This window comes from Myxocyprinus asiaticus, chromosome 2, assembly GCF_019703515.2.
Source record: "Myxocyprinus asiaticus isolate MX2 ecotype Aquarium Trade chromosome 2, UBuf_Myxa_2, whole genome shotgun sequence".
NCBI classification, from domain to species: Eukaryota; Metazoa; Chordata; class Actinopteri; order Cypriniformes; family Catostomidae; genus Myxocyprinus; species Myxocyprinus asiaticus.
In genome coordinates, this window is record NC_059345.1 from 63249987 (window position 1) to 63275484 (window position 25498).

Consider the following 25498-nt stretch of genomic DNA (forward strand, 5'->3'; position numbering starts at 1 on the left):
TGAATCACTGACAGACTGTGGTTTGACAAACATCACAAGTGTCAAGCCAACACAATTAAATAGCATTAATTAACACTTAGATAGGCTTATCTTTGATATTTAAATGAGATGAATTTCAGACACCTGCTCTTCCTCTGATCATCATCAAGCATCTGATGCCTCACAGCAGAAAGCATTGATCACTGAAGCCCTACAGAGTCAGAGAAACAAAGAATATGAACTTTGATCCATTTCATGCATATGGGTATGATGAGGAAAATCAATAATAAAGATCAATCTCTGCATGCGGTCAGAAGTGGGAGCAAGTCATACAAGTGCAGGTCTCAAGCAAGTGTCGAGTCCTTACTTTCGAGTCCTGAGTAACGTCTCAAGTCAGCAGTGCACTTACTCAAGCAAGACAAGTTAAGTCAGTGGTTCACCTCAAGCATGTCAAGTTGACACCTACTAATAGTGAAGTTGAGTCAAGTCACAGTACAAAAAAATCAAGGAAAGAGGTTGTACTGTATTTGTCATTGAATTTTCCCACAGGAATTATGAATTTTCTCATTTATACATACACTCATTTAGCATTTTATTAGGAACACCTGTAAACCTACTTATTCATTCGATTATCTAATCAGCCAATTGTGTGGCAGCAGTGTAATGCATAAAATCATGCAGATACGGATTAGGAGCTTTAGTTAATGTTCACATCAACCATCAGAATGGGGAAAAAATTTGATCTCAGTGATTTCAACCATAGCATGATTGTTGGTGCCAGACGGGCTGGGTTGAGCATTTCTGTAACTGCTGATCTCTTGGGATGTTCACGCACAACAGTCTCTAGAGTTTACTCAGAATAGTGCCAAAATCAAAAAACATCCAGTGAGTGGCAATTCTGTGGAACAGAGAATGCTCAGACTGGTTCAAGCTTAACTTGTGTGGAACCTGGAATAGTCATACAGTACTGTGCAAAAGTTTTAGGCACTCGTGAAAAATGTGAAAATATCAATTATAGTGAAAATATTTTCAAAAGTAATGCCATAAATAGTTTTGATTGATCAATTAACGTTGTACAAAGTGCAGTAAACATAAAAAAAGCTAAATTAATATTTTGCGTGACCACCCTTGTCATCAAAACAGCACCAATTCTCCTGGGTACACCTGGGCACAGTTTTTAAGGTTCTTGGCAGATAGGAAGTTTCAAGCATCTTGGATAATTCACCACAGATCTTCTATGTGTTTAGGCTGTCTCAGTTGCTTCTGTCTCTTCATGTAATCCCAGACTGACTCGATATTCAGTGGGGGACTCTGTGGGGGCCCATGCCATCTGCTGCAGGGCTCTCTGTTCTTCTATTATATTATATTCGCAAAAGAAAAAATGTTTGGGAATCTAAAATCTATATTTTTTATTAACACACTAAAGCAGAAGATAAAAATAACCATCTAAGCACAGTACTGTATATACAGTATATATATATATATATATATATATCTTTCTCTAGAAACTCATTAGTCAATCATTGTTTTGAGGAATGAAGGCTATACAATGCTTGAAACTGCCAAAAAAACTGAAGATTTCATAGAAAGTTGTATACTACAGTCTTCAAAGACAAAGGACAACTGGCTCTAACAAGGACAGAAAGAGATGTGGAAGGCCAGATGCACAACTAAACAAGAGGATAAGTACATCAGAGTCTCTAGTTTGAGAAATAGATGCCTCACATGTCCTCAGCTGACAGCTTCATTGAAGTCAACCCGCTCAACACCAGTTTCATGTACAACAGTAAAGAGGGAAGACTCAGGGGTACAGGCCTTTTTTTTGCAAAGAAAAAGCCACTTTTGAAACAGAAAAACAAAAAGAAACGGTTAGAGTGGTCAAAGAAACACAGACATTGGACAGCAGATAATTGGAAAAGAGTGTTATGGATCTTAACCCCATTGAGATTTTGTGGGATCAGCTAGACCGTAAGGTGCGTGAGAAATGCCCGACAAGACAGCCACATCTATGGCAAGTGCTACAGGAAGCGTGGGGTGAAATGTCACCTGAGTGTCTGGACAAACTGACTGCTAGAATGCCAAGGAACTGCAAAGCTGTCATTGCTGCATGTGGAGGGAACACTTTGAAGTAGTTTAAGAAGATCTAATTTTTTTTCTCACATTTTAAAAGCAATTTTTCACGTTATTAATGTCCTGACTATACATTGTGATCAGTTTAATGCCACTTTGGTGAATAAAAGTACCAATTTCTTTCCATAAGAGCAAAATCTGTTCATTATTCCAAACTTTTGGCCACCAGCGTATACAGTTGTGCTCAAAAGTTTGCCTACCCTTGGAGAATTGGTAATATATGTACCATTTTTAAAGAAAACATGAGTGAGCAGGCAAAACACATTTCTTTTATTTCTTATGGGATTCATATTCAACTGTAGGTTATAACAGAATGGCACAATCATAAAACAAAACATGGCAACAAAGAAAAAAATGAAATGACCCCTGTTCAAAAGTCTGCATACCCTTAGTTCTTAATACTGTGTATTGCCCCCTTTAGCATCAATGACAGCATGCAGTCTTTTGTAATAGTTGTCTATGAGGCCCCAAATTCTTGCAGGTGGTATAGCTGCCCATTCGTCTTGGCAAAATGCCTCCAGGTCATGCAAAGTCTTTGGTCATCTTGCATGAACCTCACGTTTGAGATCTCCCCAGAGTGGCTCGATGATAATAAGGTCAGGAGACTGATGGCCACTCCAGAACCTTCAACTTTTTCTGCTGTAACCACTGGAGGGTCAACTTGGCCTTGTGCTTAGGATCATTGTCATGCTGGAAAGTCCAAGAGCATCCCATGCGCAGCTTTCGTGCAGAAGAATGCAAATTGTCTGCCAGTATTTTCTGATAACATGCTGCATTCATCTTGCCATCATTTTCACAAGATTCCCCATGCCTTTAGAGCTCACACACCCCCAAAACATCAGTGAGCCACCACCATGCTTCACAGTGGGGATGGTATTCTTTTCACTATAGGCCTTGTTGACCCCTCTCCAAACATAGCGCTTATGGTTGTGACCATAAAGCTCTATTTTGGTCTCATCACTCCAAATTACAGTGTGGCAGAAGCTGTGAGGCATGTCAAGGTGTTGTCGGGCATAATGTAACCTGGCTTTTTTGTGGCATTGGCGCAGTAAAGGCTTCTTTCTGGCAACTCGACCATGCAGTTCATTTTTGTTCAAGTATCGTCATATGGTGCTCCTTGAAACAACCACACCATCTTTTTCCAGACCAGCCTGTATTTCTCCTGAGGTTACCTGTGGGTTTTTCTTTGTATCCCAAACAATTCTTCTGGCAGTTGTGGCTGAAATCTTTCTTGGTCTACCTGACCTTGGCTTGGTATCAAGATATCCCCGAATTTTCCACTTCTTTATAAGTGATTGAACAGTACTGACTGACATTTTCAAGGCTTTGGATATCTTTTTATATCCTTTTCCATCTTTATAAAGTTCCATTACCTTATTACGCAGGTCTTTTGACATTTCTTTTCTGCTCCCCATGGCTCAGTATCTAGCCTGCACAGTGCATCCACGTGAGAGCTAACAAACTCATTGACTATTTATACACAGACACTAACTGCAATTTAAAAAGCCACAGGTGTGGGAAATTAACCTTTAATTGCCATTTAAACCTGTGTGTGTCACCTTGTGTGTCTGTAACAAGGCCAAACATTCAAGGGTATGTAAACTTTTGATCAGGGCCATTTGGGTGATTTCTGTTATCATTATGATTTAAAAAGGAGCCAAACAACTATGTGATAATAAATGGCTTCATATGATCACTATCCTTAAATAAAAGACAGTTTTCTCACATGATCAGACATATTTTCAAAATCAATCCCAAAATTTCACAATTTCTGCCAGTGTATGCAAACCTTTGAGCACAACTGTATATATATATATATATATATAGAGAGAGAGAGAGAGAGAGAGAGAGAGAGAGAGAGAGAGAGAGAGAGAGAGATACAGTTGAAGTCAGAAGTTTACATACACCTTAGCCAAATACATTTCAACTCAGTTTTTCACAATTCCTACCATTTAATCCTAGAAAACATTCCCTGTTTTAGGTCAGTTAGGATCACTATTTTATTTCAAGAATGTGAAATGTCGGAATAATAGTAGAGATAATGATTTATTTCAGCTTTTATTTCTTTCATCACATTTCCAGTGGGTCAGAAGTTTACATACACTTTGTTAGTATTTGGTAGCATTGCCTTTAAATTGTTTAACTTGGGTCAAAGGTTTTGGGTTTGCAGTCCTCTTCGCTTTATGATGGCCACTCCAATACCTTGACTTTTTTGTCCTTAAGCCATTTTGCCATAACTTTGGAGGTCTGCTTGGGGTCATTGTCCATTTGGACGACCCATTTGCGACCGAGCTTTAACTTAATGGCTGATGTCATGAGAAGTTGCTTCAATATATTCACACAATTTTCCTTCTTCATGATGCCATCTATTTTGTAAAGTGCACCAGTCCCTCCTGCAGCAAAGCACCCCCACAACATGATGCTGCCACCCCCATGCTTCACAGTTGGGATTGTGTTCTTCAGCTTGCAAGCCTCACCCTTTTTCCTCCAAACATAAAGATGGTCATTATGGCCAAACAGTTAAATTTTTGTTTCATCAGACCAGAGGACATTTCTCCAAATAGTAAGATCTTTGTCCCCATGTGCACTTGCAAACTGTAGTCTGGCTTTTTAATGGTGGTTTTGGTCTCCGCGCTCCACGCACATCTTACCACGAGCTCCTTTGAGAGTGAGAACCCCTAATCATGACCATGAGGAGGTTACCCCATGTGACTCTACCCTCCCTAGCAGCCGGGCCAATTTGGTTGCTTAGAAGACCTGGCTGGAGTCACTCAGCACGCCCTGGATTCGAACTCACGACTCCAGGGGTGGTAGCTACCCAGGCCCCCGGAGTTATTTTTTAAATAAAGTAACACGTTGCTTTTGTACACTTCTACTTTCCCTGTAACAGGAATAAAAGTGTGCAAACTTCAGGGAGGAGATGTAGTGCATGATGGGCATTGTAGTTCTATAGAGTGTGAGGCCAGAGACTATTTAGCAGAGACGAGTCACTTCTATTTAAATGAATGAGAGAAACTGGAACGGTCAACCAAGAAGCTCTAGCACCCAACAGTCAATGGATGTAGAAAGGAAGTCCCGCCTTGCAGGTAAAAGAGCCAATCAACTTTTAGATACAGACATCACCTGTCAATCAACTTGCTAATGCGCATGAGCTATAGAAACCGGGAAAATGTTGTGTTTTAGTGTAATACGAGGTCAACATTCGGTTGAGTGAAACGCGATTGATTCATGTGTTAATACACAAAATCAGTAAACACGTTTAGGCAGAGGGATTATAAGACTTGTCTTCCACTGGCCACGACATGATACACAGGGTGAAATACTCGCTCAATTCACTGACTTATGCAGCCGAACTGCTCCGTGTTACAGCTCCCCATAACTGGGAGAATGGGATGAGAAAAGCTGACTCTGGATCAGTGGCTCCGAGCAACATTCTACATTGATTGTGTATGCAGAGAAAATGTCTTAGTTTCCAAAAAGACTGAGACATCATTGATTAATGAAACAAACCGATTTTATGATATTTTGGTAGCATTAAAAAGGATTCCATTCAAGTTGTATGACATGAGCCTTTGAAGATGTATGCGATCAACCAGTGGCATCTGTATGCACCATGGATCCACTCAAAACAAACATGCACTGAGATGACTTCAGTGAAAAATATTCTTTTATTATCAGACACATTCCTTGAACATGTTAGGCTGGCATTCCCCACTGAATTTTATCCTGACTTTTGAAAAACATCTTAAGTTGACATTGTTGATGGGCACAGCACATGATGACATATATGATGCAGGTTCAAGTGTTGGACTTTGCTGCTTTAGGTAAGACAGTGGTTATTCTGCATTATTCATACTGGCTGCCATGTTGATGGAAAAACAAATCATGCATATTCATGTTATTGATTCTTTATTATAAATATGATGTGAAGATCTACTTTCTAAGCATCTGTTTGTTTACCATGTTGTTTTGACATGAGTGTTGTACAGTAGCTAGCATGACCTGTAATGTCTCTTGTATGCAATGCATGGCTTATTTGTATGGAATGCATAGCATAGCAGAAGAAAAAGTGGCTGTGAGAAAAAAGTAATGCAAAAATAACGCAAAAGTAACGCAATGCTTTACTTTCCATAAAAATTAACTTTTTAAATGTTAAATTTTTAAGGAGTAACGCAATATTTTAAACGAGTTACTTTTAAAAGTAACGTTACCCAACACTCCTTATAATAAATAAGACCATATATAGGCTTCCCATATAATTTTTTTTGTCGAATTTTGACATTAAGTAAATAAATTCATTAAATCTTATTGTTAACGTGTAGTCTTCCTCAGTCGCATAAATCGAGAAGGGTATAGCTGCAGGCATTTCTCCAAAAAGGGGCTTGAGCTCCAAATCACCATTGAAGATATAGGGAGCCCCAAACCCCATGTGGAAGTCTCCGTCCTGCAGCTTTCTACTTGCATAAATCCTATTCGGTGGTCAGGTGGGTTCGTCAAGTTCTGCCGGAGAACGACATGTTTCACGCCGCCTTGTGGAGACCGTGAATGGTTGAATCTAAGTCTGAAGAGAGCACTTTTGCTAGAACTTTTTCTCAGAGCTAACTTTATGAACCATTTTTGCAGTACTTTTTTAAAGAAATGGTGTAAAGGTGTTTTTTAATGGATGTCAAGTTCACACTGATGTCCTAGCAGAGTAACCATAGGTATAGTTCACAACCATTTGACAACCAGATTGTGTCCAAATATCTTTTGTCGTTGTTTTGAACACTTGTGTTTTATCATTTCAAACCTAACAAAAATGTTTTACTTGAAAAGTGTGCTTGTGCTATCTTTGTTTAAAATAAATGACACTTGCTTGATTGATATCTAATTATATTTACTCGCCCTCATGCCATCACAGATGTGTATGACTTTAGTACTTTTGCTGAACACAAGCGTAGATTTTTAGAAGAACATTTCAGCTCTGTAGTTCGATACAATGCCCGTGAATGGTGGCTAGAATTCTGAAGGTCCAAAAAGCAGATAAATTTAACTTCAGTGGTTAAATTCATGTCTTCAGAAGCGATATGATAAGTGTGGGTGAGAAACAGATCAATATTTAAGTCCTTTTTTACTATAAATCTCCACTTTTGACCAGTCCTGACCAGTAGGTGGTGACATGCATGAAGAATGTGAATCGCAAAAAACAAATGAAGAAGAATGTGAAAGTGAGATTTATTTTATCTGTTTTTCACCCACACTTATCATATTGCTTCTGAAGACAGATTTAACCACTGATTTAACCAAATGTATGGATTGCTTTTATGCTGCCTTTATGTGCTTTTTTGAGCTTCAAAGTTTTGGACCCTGTTGACTTGCATCGTACGGAACTACAGAGCTTAAATATTCTTCTAAAAAAATTATTTTGTGTTCAGCAGTAGAAAGAAAGTCAAACATATCTGGGATGAAATCATATTCATTTTTTGTGTGAACTATCCCTTTAAGTGTCCAAAATACTTTTTGAGTCACTGTAGAGATAAGTTTGTTTATGTGCAGGGTCTCACTGTGTTCCATATAGCAGCACTGCATGGACACCTGCACTGTATGGAGCTGCTCCTGGAGGCTAGAGATTACATGGACGTGAGTGCTAGTTGTTCTAATGGACGCAGACCTCTACACATGGTGCTGACTGATCAAAGTAGACCAAACTCACACACCTGCCTCAATTACCTGCTGGAACATGGAGCCCAGCCCAGCGTGTACGAACCAAATATATCTTTTACCAGAAATAATGGATAATAGAAATGTATTTTTTTTAGGCCACCCTGGTACCACATTTACTTCATTTACCTTTCCGTGAAACAAATTTAAGTACTTATTAGAATTCAGATGTTTAAGTTACTGTTAAGGTAATGTAATGATTAATATAATCACATGAGCACATTTAAACACAATTTTATCTCTCTTCTGAACTCAAATTACCAGTGGATGAAAAAACACCAGTTATCATAATAAAAAATACACAGGCTTACAGGTTAAAGCTGATGTGTAATTTTTCCATGTTAAAATTCTTTCTCGTATCCCAGCTTAAAGATGCTGTAAGCAATGTTAGCTGTTCTACAATGAACTAGACTTAAGTAGTGAATGGGTACCAAAACTGTGAAGCTCCAAAAAGCATATAAAGGCACCATAAATGTAATCCACATGACTCCAGTGATTAAATCCATATATTCAGAAGCGATGTGATGGGTGTGGGTGAGAAAGGGATCAGTATTCCTATTTTAAAAAAAACATACACTGCCGGCCAAAGGTTTGGAATAATGAACAGATTTTGCTCTTATGGAAAGAAATTGGTAATTTTATTCACCAAAGTGGCATTCAGCTGATCACAATGTATAGTCAGGATATTAATAATGTGAAAAATTACTATTACAATTTAAAAAAAAAAAAAAAAAGAACTTCTTAAACTACTTCAAAGTGTTCTCATTAAAATTCCTCGATGTGCAGCAATGACAGCTTTGCAGATCCTTGACATTCTAGCTGTCAGTTTGTCCAGACACTCAGGTGACATTTCACCCCACACTTCCTGTAGCACTTGCCATAGATGTGGCTGTCTTGTCGGGCACTCCTCATGCACCTTACAGTCTAGCTGATCCCACAAAAGCTCAGTGGGGTTAAGATCCAAAACACTCTTTTCTAATTATCTGTTGTCCAATGTCTGTGTTTCTTTGACCACTCTAACATTTTCTTTTTGTTTTTCTGTTTCAAAAGTGGCTTTTTCTTTGCAATTCTTCCCATAAGGCCTGCACCCCTGAGTCTTCTCTTTACTGTTGTACATGAAACTGGTGTTGAGCGGGTAGAATTCAATGAAGCTGTCAGCTGAGAACATGTGAGGTGTCTATTTCTCAAACTAGAGACTCTGATGTACTTATCCTCTTGTTTAGTTGTACATCTGGACTTCCACATCTCTTTCTGTCCTTGTTAGAGCCAGTTGTCCTTTGTCTTTGAAGACTGTAGTGTACACCTTTGTATGAAATCTTAAGTTTTTTGGCAATTTCAAGCATTGTATAGCCTTCATTCCTCATAACAATAACTGACCGACGAGTTTCTAGAGAAAACTGTTTCTTTTTTGCCATTTTTGATCTAATATTGACCTTAAGACATGCCAGTCTATTGCATACTGTGGCAACTCAAAAACAAACACAAAGACAATGTTAAGCTTCGTTTAACGAACCAGATAGCTTTAATCTGTGTTTGATATAATGTGCAAGTGATTTTCTAGTACCAAATTAGCCATTTAACATGATTACTCAAGGATAAGGTGTTGGAGTGATGGCTGCTGGAAATGGGGTCTGTCTAGATTTGATCAAACATGACTTTTTTCAAATAGTGATGGTGCTGTTTTTTTACATCAGTAATGTCTTGACTATACTTTGATCAGATGAATGCCAATTTGGTGAATTTCCTTCTGAAACAGCAAAATCTCTACATTATTCCAAACTTTTGGCTGCCAGTATGTGTATATATATATATATATATATATATATATATATATACAGGTGCATCTCAATAAATTAGAATGTCGTGGAAAAGTTCATTTATTTCAGTAATTCAACTCAAGTTGTGAAACTCATGTATTAAATAAATTCAGTGCACACAGACTGAAGTAGTTTAAGTCTTTGGTTCTTTTAATTGTGATGATTTTGGCTCACATTTAACAAAAACCCACCAATTCACTCTCTCAACAAATTAGAATACATCATAAGACCAATAAAAAAAAACATTTTTAGTGAATTGTTGGCCTTCTGGAAAGTATGTTCATTTACTGTATATGTACTCAATACTTGGTAGGGGCTCCTTTTGCTTTAATTACTGCCTCAATTCGGCGTGGCATGGAGGTGATCAGTTTGTGGCACTGCTGAGGTGGTATGGAAGCCCAGGTTTCTTTGACAGTGGCCTTCAGCTCATCTGCATTTTTTGGTCTCTTGTTTCTCATTTTCCTCTTGACAATACCCCATAGATTCTCTATGGGGTTCAGGTCTGGTGAGTTTGCTGGCCAGTCAAGCACACCAACACCATGGTCATTTAACCAACTTTTGGTGCTTTTGGCAGTGTGGGCAGGTGCCAAATCCTGCTGGAAAATGAAATCAGCATCTTTAAAAAGCTGGTCAGCAGAAGGAAGCATGAAGTGCTCCAAAATGTCTTGGTAAACGGGTGCAGTGACTTTGGTTTTCAAAAAGCACAATGGACCAACACCAGCAGATGACATTGCACCCCAAATCATCACAGACTGTGGAAACTTAACACTGGACTTCAAGCAACTTGGGCTATGAGCTTCTCCACCCTTCCTCCAGACTCTAGGACCTTGGTTTCCAAATGAAATACAAAACTTGCTCTCACCTGAAAAGAGGACTTTGGACCACTGGGCAACAGTCCAGTTCTTCTTCTCCTTAGCCCAGGTAAGACGCCTCTGACGTATATATATATATATTTGCCAAACCATCTTGTGATCGACTAACTACAACTACAATTGGTTGGGAACTGCTACACTAGGGTACACACGTATTGATAAAATGTATTCCTTGAATGCACTGTCAAAATGAAGTCACTGCCAATTGAATAAATGTAAATTCTTTGTCCACAGCACAACAGATGAAGAGTTAACCCCACTGCATTTGGCTGCAGCAGAAGGCTGAGAGAGTGTACAGAGACACTAGTAAGAATTGGTGCAGACAAGCATGCTTGAGACATAAGAGGTCATCAGCCAAATAGCCAAAAACACCCAATTTGTGTAGATACACTGCTTCAACCCAAATGGCTTAATTATCATAGAGATGAACATACATCCACACTTTGTGTCACAACACTTGGGTTATGTTCTCAGAGACATCAAACAGTTATAGCATGGCACATTGAGAACAATCCCAGACAAATGAGCACCACAACTTTTGTCAAATCTAATTTACATTAGGAGCACATCTTCATTTACATTGTGGGTGGCAAACTATTCCACAAACTGGTTAAAAGGTTTGAGTTTACAATGTTCATTTTTCAGTCTGACTCCACTGATTCCAAGGTGCTTCATGTAATTTGTCACTACTACACTGCAATAAAGACTTCAACATCTTCATCTTAAGATCGACGCTTGTTCCTGGTCCTGTGTGCGTTTTATTTTTTCTTACAATGGACATTATAAATATACCCATATAAACTGGAATTTAATCGATATGAGTAGTATGCTATTTGGAACATAGCCCAAGCCGTAGTACGTTAAAAATCCTTGGACTAAATTTAATTTGATTTTGAAAACATCTTTTTAGTGATTAAAAATTTACCAAAGATATAAGGTGATATTGCCGTATGTGACTGTTTGGTAAATAATTAGAATAAAAGTACATGGATGGATGAAACCTGTAAAGAACATGTCTGGGTTGTTAAAATCAGCATACATTCAAACATTAAATGGCATGTAAAGAATTTCACAATGCAAAAGCTTCATGATCCTAAAAATAGGCTTCATTTTCTTTAACCAAAATGTAAAAGACAAATGTAAATTCGTTTTGAATTTGGGGTGGAATATGACCTGGGACATGTTTTTGACAGGTATTGTGAAAATCAAAGAAGTGTCAAACTTGACAAAAAAAAAAAAAAAAAAATATATATATATATATATATATACTTAAGTAGCGACCAACTGCAAGATGCGGTTGAAAAGGACCAGAAAACATGTATGAAAAAAATGCTAGGTGTGCAAGTCAATGTTGAATTATGCATGAATGTGGTTTGGGGGCTGGTGGTGTCAAGGTCAAAACCACAGTGACCCAGGTCACTGGGCACAAAACAGCTTTGCTCTCATCATTGGACATCCCAGAGGATGCCTGGCTTTAGTTCTGACACATAAGAAAAGAGATGACCTTTTACACTGACCTAGAACCAGTTTCCTTTATGTTGACTTTAACCATTATGAAACAAGCTACAGAACAGTTTGATAACACCAGTAAAGGGCAACTTCCACCAGCACGGTCTCTTACCTTCTAAGTGATTCATTCCTCTGTTGAGAGCTTCCTGAATGGAATGTGTTTTTGTGTGCTGACCTTTCATCAACCTCACACACCAAGCATCATCTCCAGTCTACCAAATAAAAAGGAGTAAAATGTGTCCGTACAGAGTTTTTACATCAAGGAAGCCCCTCCAATCATTTTCTGACATTTTATTAGAAATTTTACACATTTACTCATTGAAATAAATATCCTAAAGAAAGTAAAGCTTGTTTTACGGCTCATTAAGATTATTTGATTGTGACACTGTTTTTATGACAATAAAGGACAGTTTACTGTAATGTACTACTGTAAAAACTATATACTTGCATTGTAAACAATTTGACATCATGGTAATATTTATTGTGCTGCCTTTCTGCTTATTTCCATTTAAAACAATTTGAAATGTATCGCCATTAAGAATGAGGAAATATGTAAGTAAAATGTCCTGATGCATAATGGCAATTTAAAATAGAAAGTGTGCTTAATTGTCATGAAACTAGTCACAATGTGAGATTTTTATTTTTTTTTTTGCCACACACTTATATCCTTATTTGTACATGACAGTGTTTACCTTTCTAAAAACTCATACAACTGGATTTTATTATCATTTTGTACAGTACATAAAGCATGACCAACACTATGGCTCTCATAATTGCATTATAGTATTCAAAGCAATATTTTACCAACCAATCTATTTATTTATTTTTTTGTCTTCTTTAACTTGTCAAACCACCAGCTGATATAAAATGGATTTATAAAAGCTCAAGACATTGCAGAATGGACATAAACCAAAAAGATGTTTTTCCCTCCAAAAGAAAAGTTTCAGCAAAGACTTTACACAGTTAATTAAAAATTAAGGTCTTAGCTCCAAGCAAATACTTGTAGTGTATTGTATGATGTTCCTACACTGGACAAACAAAAAAGAACAAAAAAGTCACATTGGATTTGGGGTAAAGTATTGCTTTAAATAAAATCAGACATTTATTAATTGATGAGCAGACACAAACATTGGCTTCTGAAGTGATGCAATTAGAAGAAAATCATCATGAGCCTTCTTTGACAGTACTGCTGTCAAGAATCTAGCAAAGCCAAAGCTACTTCCAACATCATCCACAAACAGACATCATTTGTCAAACGATTGAAGCCTTTAAAAATTAAAGACTTGAGAAGTCCTTTCATGGTTTGGGACACCTAAAAAGTATTAGCTGGCGACTCTCATTTGAATCAACTGTTCATTCCAGGAGTTTGTATGTGCGTTTGTTCAGATGTGGTCCACTCGCTCAGCTACAGATTCAATCTCTTCATTCTATGAACATCATTCCAAATGAAACCCTCCCACAAAAAAGACGCTGTCCATTTTAAGGGGCCGGTGCTCAGAATAACCCCATCCCAGCACCCGTTAAAAAAAAACCCCAGTCGATTCTGTATTCAACTTTAACTGATTCTTCAGTACATCTTTTGTCGGCTTGGCAAAACAGCCTCCTTCAAGAAAGAGAAAACGAGCAGGATGCCGGAGCGCTTGCCCCGCTTGCCTTTAGTGAAGTAATTTGACACCACGTCATCTGAAAAAAAGCACAGAAACAGGAAATAATGGATAAGAATTATGAGTTATGGTGGTTAAAGTGTGAGTGATTTCTGCACCACTTGTGCCATTAAACAGAATTGCAAACTGTTTGTTACATTACAACATTGGCTTACTCACTGATGTGAGTTTAGGTGCAGATGGCAGGAGTGTTTAAAACTTGCTTTAAAACATTATTTTTTATTATTTCTTTCAGCCATTATTGTCGCAAAACCATTTGGTGTTGCTAGTGGCGCAAAAAATGCACTCTGATACACTCACAACAAAGTTCTTGTTCTTTGCTCAGAGCTAGAAAGAATGTTGAAACAGTTGTGCAACGGTATACTGTTTGCAAATAATCAGACGCCACGCCATTGGTGGAGGTCTTTGAAGAAGCATTTAAATATAAAGCGCACAAGACAGCATGTTAAACGTTCAAGTGACATTAAAATGCATTATCAATTACTACATACCTCATTCTATGGTAGAATTCACATGCAATCAGTAAAAGATGCTTATTTAACAACTTGATGGTAATTTGAAGTTATATATATGCTATAGATAATGTGTAGTTTTGTAATGTTAATATTCTGCATTCATTGTGCTATACACGGCCATAATATGCACCGGTTACTCTCTGTTATTGTAGTTTATGCTGACCCTGATGCTACTGCAAAGATGGGTGTATAACAGAGTTAACGGGCAGAATACATACAAAAGAATTATGATTAATGGCATATCTGTGAATGGCTTTCGGCTGCAGAATGAAGCCGCATATAAAACAACAGTTTGTATGAGCACTTAAGAGTATTTTAGTAGAATTGGTTTCCTTTGTAGACTAATTAAATGTTTTTTTTACATGACGTTCTTGGAAAATGTCTCTATGCGATCGTAAAAATGTAGGTAAATTTGGCTGCTCGGCAACTCTGCGTGGCAGCGTGTTCAAGATGACTGATCTCGACTGAGTGAACAAATGCACCGGAATTTTTTTTAATTTTTTATGTCAAAGTAGGTGGAGCACCGGGTCCACCCACCAATGATGTGGACCAATGGCAGAAAGAAGATTTTTAACAGCCGGCATGAAGTTTTCCTAAAGTTTACGCAGGAAAGCTGTTTAGAACCACCACAACGAACTCAAAAACACCTTGGTTTTGGCCAGATTTTGTTTGAAATTACGTCACACCCTTAATGTTTGTTCCATGACTCACTGTCATCCACAATTTGTAAATCTATTTGGGCAAATTAGCTTCAGAAAAGGGGACTTTAGCAGTATTGTAGCCTTTAAACATAACTTTCACACTGATCAAACACCACATTTAAAAATAGTTTACAGGCAAGTACTTGTACACTGTACAGCACATTAGACATCCAACTGAGGTAAAGCCCTATTCACATTTCACACCAAGAGCCGTGAACAAGACTTTGAATCAAAGCAATGCATTCCTATGGACCCATTCAGACCAGGGACAAAAAAATTTTGTCCTGTAGTTCCTTCATTCAGTAATATGAGCGTTTGGGTTATGTGTCTTGAAACATAATGGTAAAAAAACAAGCAGAGAACAAAGTAGTGACATGAAAAGCAATTGCTAACAAAATTGGAATGTGTTCTATATGTTTGTACACAATACTTCCCTTACACACTTTTATTATAACAGTTGTAATATTATTAGTAATAGTAAGCCTCTATTCTGCATTATACTGTATCCTATATCACACTATCATTATATCACTACATTAAAGCTAGGCTGGATTTACTCTTGGTGTGAATAGACCTTTCATCTGTGATTTGTTTAGCTTTTTCAGCATGTTCTTGGTGTAAACAGGCCTGAAGGCCTCATATAAAGCTATATGAAAACAAATGAGACGAGAAATGTTGGCACTCACCTCCCTGCTGTATAGTGGATGGGAGGACATTCTCCCCAGCAGAAAGAGAAACGAAGAAAGAGAATGGAATCACCCACAGACACATTATGAAGTATGCTAGAACCTGGGAACATAGAAACACTACTTTCAAATCAAACCTCTAATAACCTTTCATTTCCAGTGATTGCTCTTCCGCAAACGCCCATAGCTTTAACAAGTGCCTTCACACAGCAATGGTGTTTCAAAAAGCTCTGATCACTGAACATCTATATACATCTATATAGTTATGTTGTTTCAGCAATTCCAGGCTGTACCTTAAAAGTATACATTAAATATTATGTCCATAGTCTAAGAGCATACCTCAGAGAAAGGATAATACTCCTCTGCAAAATACTGGAAGGCCATATAGTGGTTTAACACAACCAGTACTGGGAAAAGGTAGAGAGTAAGAATAAGGATTAGAGAAAGGCGTAAGACGATTTAAACAAATATATAAATAAATAAATGTATCCTTTTCTCCTTGGCATCACACACCACATGAAAGGATAAAGTTTGGCGAGGTGAGCATAATGTAGGGAAACGTCTGCAGCAGACCAAAGTAAACCAGGTTTGTGAAGAGACCCACTCCAATCATGAGCATGGGGAAACCTTCAAACAGGTAGAGCCCCACCAGCACGGCTGTGGAAAACTGGGAGACAAGGGTACGTGTTAGTGCTCTGAAAAAATACGTCTGAAGTGGTGTTCACACTGCCAGCCACAAAGCGACCGGAGAAACACAAGAAACAGTGACCGCTGGTCACGTGAAGTTGTGAAAAGTATTAACTTTATGCAAATGAATTGCAAGCATACTTGGATTTAATAAAAAATTATGCATGGAAAACCAAGTCAGAAAATATCGGCATTCTGAAAGAGTTTTGTTTATGATATGATGAATTGGGGTGGATGATATACCGGTAAAAATGCGTCAACGGTATGAATTATATCGGTCAGCCGATATTATCCTTTCACCGATTTATCGGTATCGGCATATATTTTGCAGATATGTGCCGATATGAATACTTTTTTTCAGAACATATAATGCAGAAAACAATGCTTTAGAATTGGTGTCATAGCGTAGTTTGTCCAGCAGAGCGTGCTCCGACTCCATTGTTTACAGATCTGAGCTGACGGTGGCTCTGCAGACAGGGCGGAGTTGAGCTGTGTCTCCGTAAGTTAACTAGTTTGTGAAATACATACTGGAAACTTAATAAACAATGACCCCATCATTTTCCCTTTTCAATATAACTAATAAAACATTAACCCTGTCCCTGACAACCATGTCACTCATGTCTGTTTGCTGTTAGCCAGCTATAGTTTGTCAGTGCAGTAAGTAATGTAGCAGATTGAAAGGTAAACATCAGAGCATCTTTTTGCAGCTCAGCAGACAACAGTGCGGTGGTGGATTGTGTCTGCTGAGTGTTGATTTCATGCTATGTTGTTACCTAGTTGGTGAGACACAATGCTAGAAAGTAAAATAAACAACATCCGTCTTTCTCTCTCCGTGACAACACGCTTATTGCTAACTAGCTAATCACGTAGCTACTTTCACTGTTGTCAGCTGAGTGGAAGCTAATGAGTAAACATGTATTCACCAGACTGTTTTGTTCAGGATTCACAGTTTGGTACCCCCTTCAACCGAACAATTCCAGTCATTGCATTTATAAAATGTAATATTTAGAAGTCTGGTTTTCCACCGTTGAAAGTTTCCTCTGAACTTGTATTGCAGAATACGGTGTAACAATGCTGCCACTGTTTATCTTGACTCGGCAGTAATAATATAGTCAGCATTTGACTGATACTAAACAGTAGTACTGATGTTTATTTAGCTATTTATTTTATTTTAACGGTCATCATTTGACTGATACAAAACAGTACTGATGTTTATTTAGCTATTTATTTTATTTTTATTTATTCTTTATTTTAATGGTCAGCATTTGACTGATACTAAACAATACTGATATTTATTTAGCTATTTATTTTATTTTTATTTATTCTTTATTTTAATGGTCAGCATTTGACTGATACTAAACAGTACTGATATTTATTTAGCTATTTATTTTATTTTTATTTATTCTTTATTTTAATGGTCAGCAACTGACTGATACTAAACATACAGTACTGATGTTTTTTAAGCTATTTATTGTATTTTTATTTATTCTTTATTTTCTCAGTGTTAATTTCTAGAATTTGTTGACAATGTATAATAATAATGTCAATCAAATATTCTTTGATAAAAATGTTTAAGAAAGCAGCCTTCTGAGTACCTCTGCATTGTCATATCGGTGCAAAATCTGTGAAAAATCCACATAGAAAAGATCTGTTTTCATTCCAGCTCAAACATTAAATATATCGGCCACCATATCCGTAATCGGTGAATTTTCTCTCTCTAAAATCGGTATCGGTCTCAAAAATCCCATATCGGTCGGGCTCTAGTATGAATTTTTGAATATCCATTCTATCGTGGTTATGTAAGATGCTGCCGCATGGTTGGGAATGTGTGTTCCGCATTTCCTTAACATTTGGAAAAAAGTGAGGAAGAGCTTGTTAAACGAAAGCTCCATCACTGACCCTCAGCTAAGCCCCGCTCCCCTTATTTGCTGTAGCTGACGCCGTCAACTTTCCTACCAACGCCTGTTCCGCTGAAAACATGGAGAAAGAAGTGATTGCACTGCACAAATTACCTCAAGAATTATTAAATAACACCATTATCCTGCATTTTTATCTAGTATACAGTCGCCAAAAATGTTTAGAGTGGCCTTCCTAACTGTGATATGCCCTAGTATGATTATTAAACCAAAAAAGGCTGCAATTTAATGAAATATAGTCTACACATGCTGCATGCTTCTAAATAAATGAGCTTGTTTACATGGATACCAGAAAGCCCTTTATTGCGAGGAAGCTGCTTCAGGCTGGAAAGCTGCGTTTCCATTTGCATGCACTGTGTATCACTGTATTATCTGCTTTCTCGTTTCTCCCTTATACATGCAGCTCGGTCAGTAAGCAGCTTTCTCCACAGCAACGTAATTTCCCCACGCTGCTTGTGTAAATATCAAACATGGAATGCAAGGAAGACTTAGCTATTTTATTCTCTGTTGCATCGTTTTATTCCAGAGTTGTTGCATGTAAATGTGGCCAATGTGTGAAGTTGTTCATTCACTGAAATCTCTGCATTATGAGTATCATGCGAGCTCTGTGAGGTCTTCTGCAGTTAATTCAGGATGGACTTCAAAGAATTTGTCAATAATCTTACAGTTCATACAAAATCATTTTGTTTAAACATTGGCCTTGGTATAATTACTTGAACCACAACCTGTACTAGACATAAATAACAAATATTGGCATTATATTCATGTTGTTTAGTCAGGGGGGAACTGGCCCCCCACAGTGAGCCTAGGTTCCCCAAAAGTTATTTTTCTCCATTAACCAACATCTTATGGAGTTTTGTGTTCCTTACCACAGTTGCCTTCAGCTTGCTCACTGTGGGGTCTAAACACAAATGTTATTCACTTTTCTTTTTTTTTTTTAAAGGCACAATCTACAATCACATTTTTATCAAAACCGCACAATGATGACTCATAAGACTCAAAGATATAACTTTCTGTTATAGCATCATTTTCTGTAAAGCTGCTTTGAAAATGTGTGTTGGGAAAAGCACTATACAAATAAAAAAGATGTAGATGATCGAGCAGAGCAATCATTCATTGTAAAGTATGCAGCACATGCAGATTATACATTTATTTAAATCTTAGCCTTTTGCAGTTTAATAAGACCACACAGCGGACTGCTTATCCAGAGGTGAGAAACTACCATCAAATACACACAAGAACTGAAAGGGCTTCACTTAGTGTTCTGCCAAAATAAAAGCTTGATTTAAAAGGTTCAATAATAAAAAAAAATGCCAGAAATATATTAGTCTACCACTGTACAGTAAAAATTAATATTCACTGTAATAATAATAATAATAATAATATATCATTAATTATTAGGCTATATTTAGGCAATATCTCACAAGCAAGAGTGTGGTTGTACTGAATATTAGTTTTCAACAATGTTTTCATTTATACTGTGATGCATCTGTCATTTTGTACACTTTCTTGTACAAAAAATAACTACTAAGTCGTGTTTTAGACTGTGCTGTGCAAATCTGTACAGAAGCACTTCATTTGATAAACATAATGCAAAGTTATGCTGGAAATGTATTCTATTAATTGATTGCCCTGTGGGGATTAATAAAAGTCCTAATAATAATTTAATTAGAGCTGTCAGAATTAGCACGTTAATGCATGCGATTAATTAAAAAAGTTTAACGCATTATTTTTCCTTAATCGCGATTAACACATTTATCGTTAATACAACATAAACACATGCTGGGAAGGGAGGAACCTTTATAATGTGTCCGCCCAGACTCTTTACACTGACGCACACATCACAACACACCAGAGCCCTTCTACCAAGGGAGCCTACACGTTTAGCATAAAATAGCACAACGCGAGGGTTCTCAGTGTTTCCTCTATATGCATTTTGCAGCGATAAGCCATCACTGAATTATGAGCGCCACTGTAACAATCTTCAAATTTCACCAAATTACAAAGTGGGTGCAAGACACTTGTAGCTTGAAGGCCTCTACAGGTCTCGGTCTAACCATTAGACGACCAGGTGGAGGATCGGTGATGATCTGGGGGTGCTTCAGCAAGGCTGGAATCAGGCAGAATCGTCTTTGTGAAGGACGCATGAATCAAGCCACGTACAAGGTTATCCTAGAAGAAAGCTTGCTTCCTTCTGCTCTGACAATGTTTCCCAACCCTGAAGATTGGTTTTTCCAGCATGACAATGCTCCATGCCACACAGCCAGGTCAATCAAGGTGTGGATGGAGGACCACCGGATCAAGACCCTGTCATGTCCAGCCCAATCGCCAGACCTGAACCCCATTGAAAACCTCTGGAATGTGATCAAGAGGAAGATGGATGGTCACAAGCTATCAAACAAAGCCGAGCTGCTTGAATGTTTGCACTAGGAGTGGCATAAAGTCACCCAACAGCAATGTGAAAGACTGGTAGAGAGCATGCCAAGACGCATGAAAGCTATGACTGAAAATCAGCGTTATACCACCAAATATTGATTTCTGAACTCTTCCTAAGTTAAAACATTAGTATTGTGTTGTTTAAAAATTAATATGATCTTGTTTTCTTTGCATTATTCGAAGTCTGAAAACACTGCATCTTTTTTTATATTTTGACCAGTTGTCATTTTTTGCAAATAAATGCTCTAAATGACAATAATTTTATTTGGAATTTGGGAGAAATGTTGTTAGTAGTTTATAGAATAAAACAACATTTTTCATTTTGCTCAAATACATACCTATAAATAGTAAATCTAGAGAAACTGATAATTTTGCAGTGGACTCTTAATCTTTTCCAGAGTTGTATATATAATTATATGTTAACATTTTTATAGTAAGAATGATGGAATGTTAGTTAATGGGATAGTTCACCTAAAAATGAAAATTCTCTCATCATTTTCTCACCTTCATGCCATCCCAGATGTGTATAACTTTTTTTTTCTACTGAAGAAAAAAAACTTTCTGCTCTGTGGATGAGAGACAGATTAATATTTAAGTTCTTGTCTTTTTTACTATAAATCTCCACTTTCACTTTTAGATGTGAAAGTGAAACTAAACAGGCGCCACATGTGACTTACAGATGTGAAAGTAGAGATTTATAGTAAAAAAAGGACTTAAATATTGATCTTTTTCTCACTCACACCTATCAAATAATGTCTGAAGACATGGATTTAACCACTGGAGTGGTATGGATTACTTCTATGCTGCCTTTGTGTGTTTTTCTGGTGCTTCAAAGTTCTGGTCACCATTCAATTGCATTGTATGGACCTACAGAGCTGAAATATTCTTCTAAAAAACTTAATTTGTGTTCAGCAGAAGAAAGAAAGTCATACACTTCTGCGATGGCATGAGAGTGAGTAAATGAGAGAATTTTGGGGTCAACTATCCCTTTGAGTAATTATTTTAAACATAAGGGGTGTAACAGTTTGATTTTCTGATTTAGATCAGTTCTGTTGTCACTGTGATTGTCAACCAACAAACACCATGAGTGTTCAACATCACATACACCAGAGATGTGTTCAAAAACAAGAGCGATATATCCAAAATTAGCACCAAAAGTCCTTCAGTGACAAGTAACATTTGTTCACCCCACTTAGGAAATAATTAAATTATTCCCAAAAAATATTTAGGAATAATTACGAACAAACACGGAAAAAATAATAAGGGCCCTAATAAAGTTGTTTCATTGCGCTGTACACAATTGGTCAAATACATACAGTATATATTTACTTTAAAGTAACTTTCACTATTTTTTCAGACGTTTCTGAATCACTCTTCCATAAAAAGTTGTACATCGTGATATTGTTATCGACCAAAAATTCCAAGAATATTGTGAATGTGATATACATTTTTGCTTATATCACCCAGCTCTATAATGCATTATGCACCGTTGCAATTTATATACATGCTTTCTCCAGCAGAATGTAAATTTTAACCAGCAAACAAAACACATTTCCTTGTAAAATTAGTATGGAAGTAAATTAATGACAAATGTCTTTGAAAATAATAATAATACAATTTAATCGCACTAATTGAAAAATAAAAGCATTGCATTAACAGTGCTTGCATTTTTGCATCTGCCTCTAAAATTTTAGTGGTTCAAATTCGGTTGGAACTGAATACTGTTGAATTTCCAACCAAATTCTAACCCTTGAAATTTAAGAAGTGAATTTGCAAAGCGAAATATCATGGACCGAATATTACCTGTCGAAAAATAAAGATGAACTAAAAAATTGAATATTTTGGAACTGAACTTTGGAAGGTGAATATGTATTATTACATTTTTAATAAAGAAGATGTCTGTGAAATGTTTTTAATTGAAATATTCAAAGCTCAAATATCCAAACATATGAAATTGCATCCACAAAAAATGCATGCACTGTTAATGCAATGTTTTTTAATTTTTTTTATTAAGTGCAAATCGGCAGGCTTTTATTTTTTCAAAGACATTTGTCATTAAAATACTTTCATAAATTAGAATGCCATCTTCTTTTTACAAGCAACACATCTCATTTGTGATACGATTTCCAAAAGCTACGGCCAGTTGTGCAGCCCACCAATAACGTTAGAGCAGTACGAATGCCTACTAATGACCAACAACACTGCGACTAGCAACCTCGAGCAATAATAACGCTGGCAGTGTGAACAGGGCTTAAATGGTGTATTCTGAGAACTGAGCATATTTCTTCTCCAAAAAATGGAGCATTATCTTTCAACAGACTTTTGCCTGTTGCATCAAATGTGGCTAAATGTTCACTGTATGCCTTATATAATAAAATGTAGATCACTAAACCTTATCTAAATCTTATTACAGAGGTGATACTCACCATTATCATATATTTTATAATGCGACTGGTGGCAACGGTGTACTCCTCTATTAACTCCGCCAAATAATACAGGCCCGCAGCTGTGGAGACAAATAACATTCTGAGAAAACACTAGAAATAAACAACAAATACACAGAGCAAGGGCTTTGTTTGTTTGTGATTTAATGCCATGCCAAATTACGTGGCTATTGTCTGTCTGTCTATTTATGGGTCTGTCTGTCTGTACATCCATTTATCTGTGTGTCTGTATATCTATCTGTCTATCTATCTGTCTGTCTGTACATTATTTATCTGTCTGTACATCTATCTATCTGTCTGTCTGTCTATCTGTACATCTATCTATCTGTCTGTCTGTATATCTATCTGTCTGTCTATTTATCTCTCTGTCTGTCTGTACATTATTTGTCTGTACATCTATCTATCTATCTGTACATCTATCTATCTGTCTGTCTGTCTATTTATCTGTATATCTATCTGTCTGTCTGTCTATCTATCTATCTGTCTGTCTATCTATCTGTATATCTATTTATTTGTCTGTCTGTCTATCTATCTATCTATATATCTGTCTGTCTGTATATCTATCTATCTATCTATCTGTCTGTCTGTCTATCGGTATATCTATTTATTTGTCTGTCTATCTATCTATCTATCTATCTATCTGTCTGTCTGTCTGTATATCTATCTATCTGTCTGTATATCTATCTATCTATCTGTATAGATATATATCTGTCTGTCTGTCTATTTATCTGTATATCTATCTGTCTGTCTGTATATCTAGTTATCTGTCTGTCTGTCTATCTATCTGTATATCTATTTATTTGTCTGTCTATCTATCTATCTATCTATCGGTCTGTCTGTATATCTATCTATTTGTCTATCTGTATATCTATTTATTTGTCTGTCTATCTATCTATCTGTCTGTCTGTCTATTTATCTGTCTGTCTGTATATCTGTCTATTGGTCTGTCTGCTATCTATCTATCTGTCTGTACATCTATATATCTGTCTGTCTGTCTATTTATCTGTATATCTATCTGTCTGTCTGTATATCTATCTGTCTGTCTGCCCGTCTGTCTATCTGTGTCTATCTATTTATCTGTCTATTTATCTGCCTGTCTGTCTATCTATCTGTCTGCCTGTCTATCTATCTATCTATCTGTCTGCCTGTCTGTCTATCTATCTATCTGTCTGCCTGTCTGTCTATCTATCTGTCTGCCTGTCTGTCTATCTGTCTGCCTATCTATCTGTCTGTCTGCCTGTCTGTCTATCTATCTATCTATCTGTCTGCCTGTCTATCTATCTATCTATCTGCCTGTCTATCTATCTATCTATCTGCCTATCTATCTATCTATCTATCTGCCTGTCTATCTATCTATCTGTCTGCCTGTCTATCTATCTATCTATCTATCTATCTATCTGTCTGCCTGTCTATCTATCTATCTATCTGCCTGCCTGTCTATCTATCTATCTGTCTGCCTGTCTATCTATCTATCTGTCTATCTATCTGTCTGTCTGCCTGTCTATCTATCTATCTGTCTATCTATCTGTCTGTCTGCCTGTCTATCTATCTGTCTGCCTGCCTGTCTATCTATCTGTCTGCCTATCTATCTATCTATCTATCTATCTATCTGCCTATCTGCCTGTTGCAATGCACATTTAAATGATTTTATGTTAATGAGTGACCTGTCACCTTACACAACTGTAGATAGAGTGAAAGTAACCAATACAATCAATCATGCATTCTGCAAAACTACAATATATTTAAAAAACAAACAATACAAGCTCTAAACTAAATCAAGCTATTAATTACATACAAATCGGGTCATTAATTATTTCAAATGATTTGATCAAAGACAAAGGATTTTCTCTTTAGCTTAGCCTGCTACAGAATCTCTGTATATAGCCAGTATTTACCACCATAATCCGGAATTAAGTGGTATTAACTAGCATTATCTGGTTTAAACTTGAGTTTTATAGAGAATAAAGCGCAGGGACTGTAGTATTTATTTTGGTAGCGGCTAGCAGTTCCGCTAACAGCAACAACAGAAAACTTACCAATAGCGAGAGTAATGAAACATATCTGCACAACCAGCGACAACCAGCTCAGTAAATAAATAAACCACATCTCTGTAAAAGGCTAGTTGAATAAATGAGGAGTAAGTAAACAGTAAACGGAGATGTGCGTCTCCGCTACTAAGCTAACAACTGAAGTGGTCAAAGTTTCCTCAGACGTAGCGCGATACGAGAAGAGCAAGAAAAGCTTATGTGGGAATCGGAACCTTCAGTGGAAACAGCGCCCAGTCTGGTTTGAGACGGTATTGCAGTGGGATTCTCTGTGGCGAACACGGGCAAAGGTTGCCTACTTCCAGTCAAAGGTTTAAACACACCTAGCCATTCTTTATAGAAATCAATAATAGTAAAGTCGTCGAACTATGAAATAACACCAGTGGAAGTATAGGAC

General features: G+C 37.1%; 1 protein-coding gene across 1 annotated transcript; it reads right to left on the minus strand.

Moving 5' to 3' along the window:
- Positions 1 to 12628: 12628 nt before the first annotated feature.
- Positions 12629 to 25268, minus strand: LOC127453295 (protein TEX261-like). Its single transcript, XM_051719579.1, has 6 exons — positions 25093 to 25268; positions 23039 to 23118; positions 16087 to 16240; positions 15913 to 15980; positions 15574 to 15676; positions 12629 to 13690 (listed from the first exon to the last, which is right to left on the minus strand). The coding sequence occupies exons 1-6, from the start codon at positions 25160 to 25162 to the stop codon at positions 13575 to 13577; spliced, it is 591 nt and encodes a 196-aa protein (XP_051575539.1). The 5' UTR covers positions 25163 to 25268; the 3' UTR covers positions 12629 to 13574.
- Between the last annotated feature and the right edge of the window lie 230 nt (positions 25269 to 25498).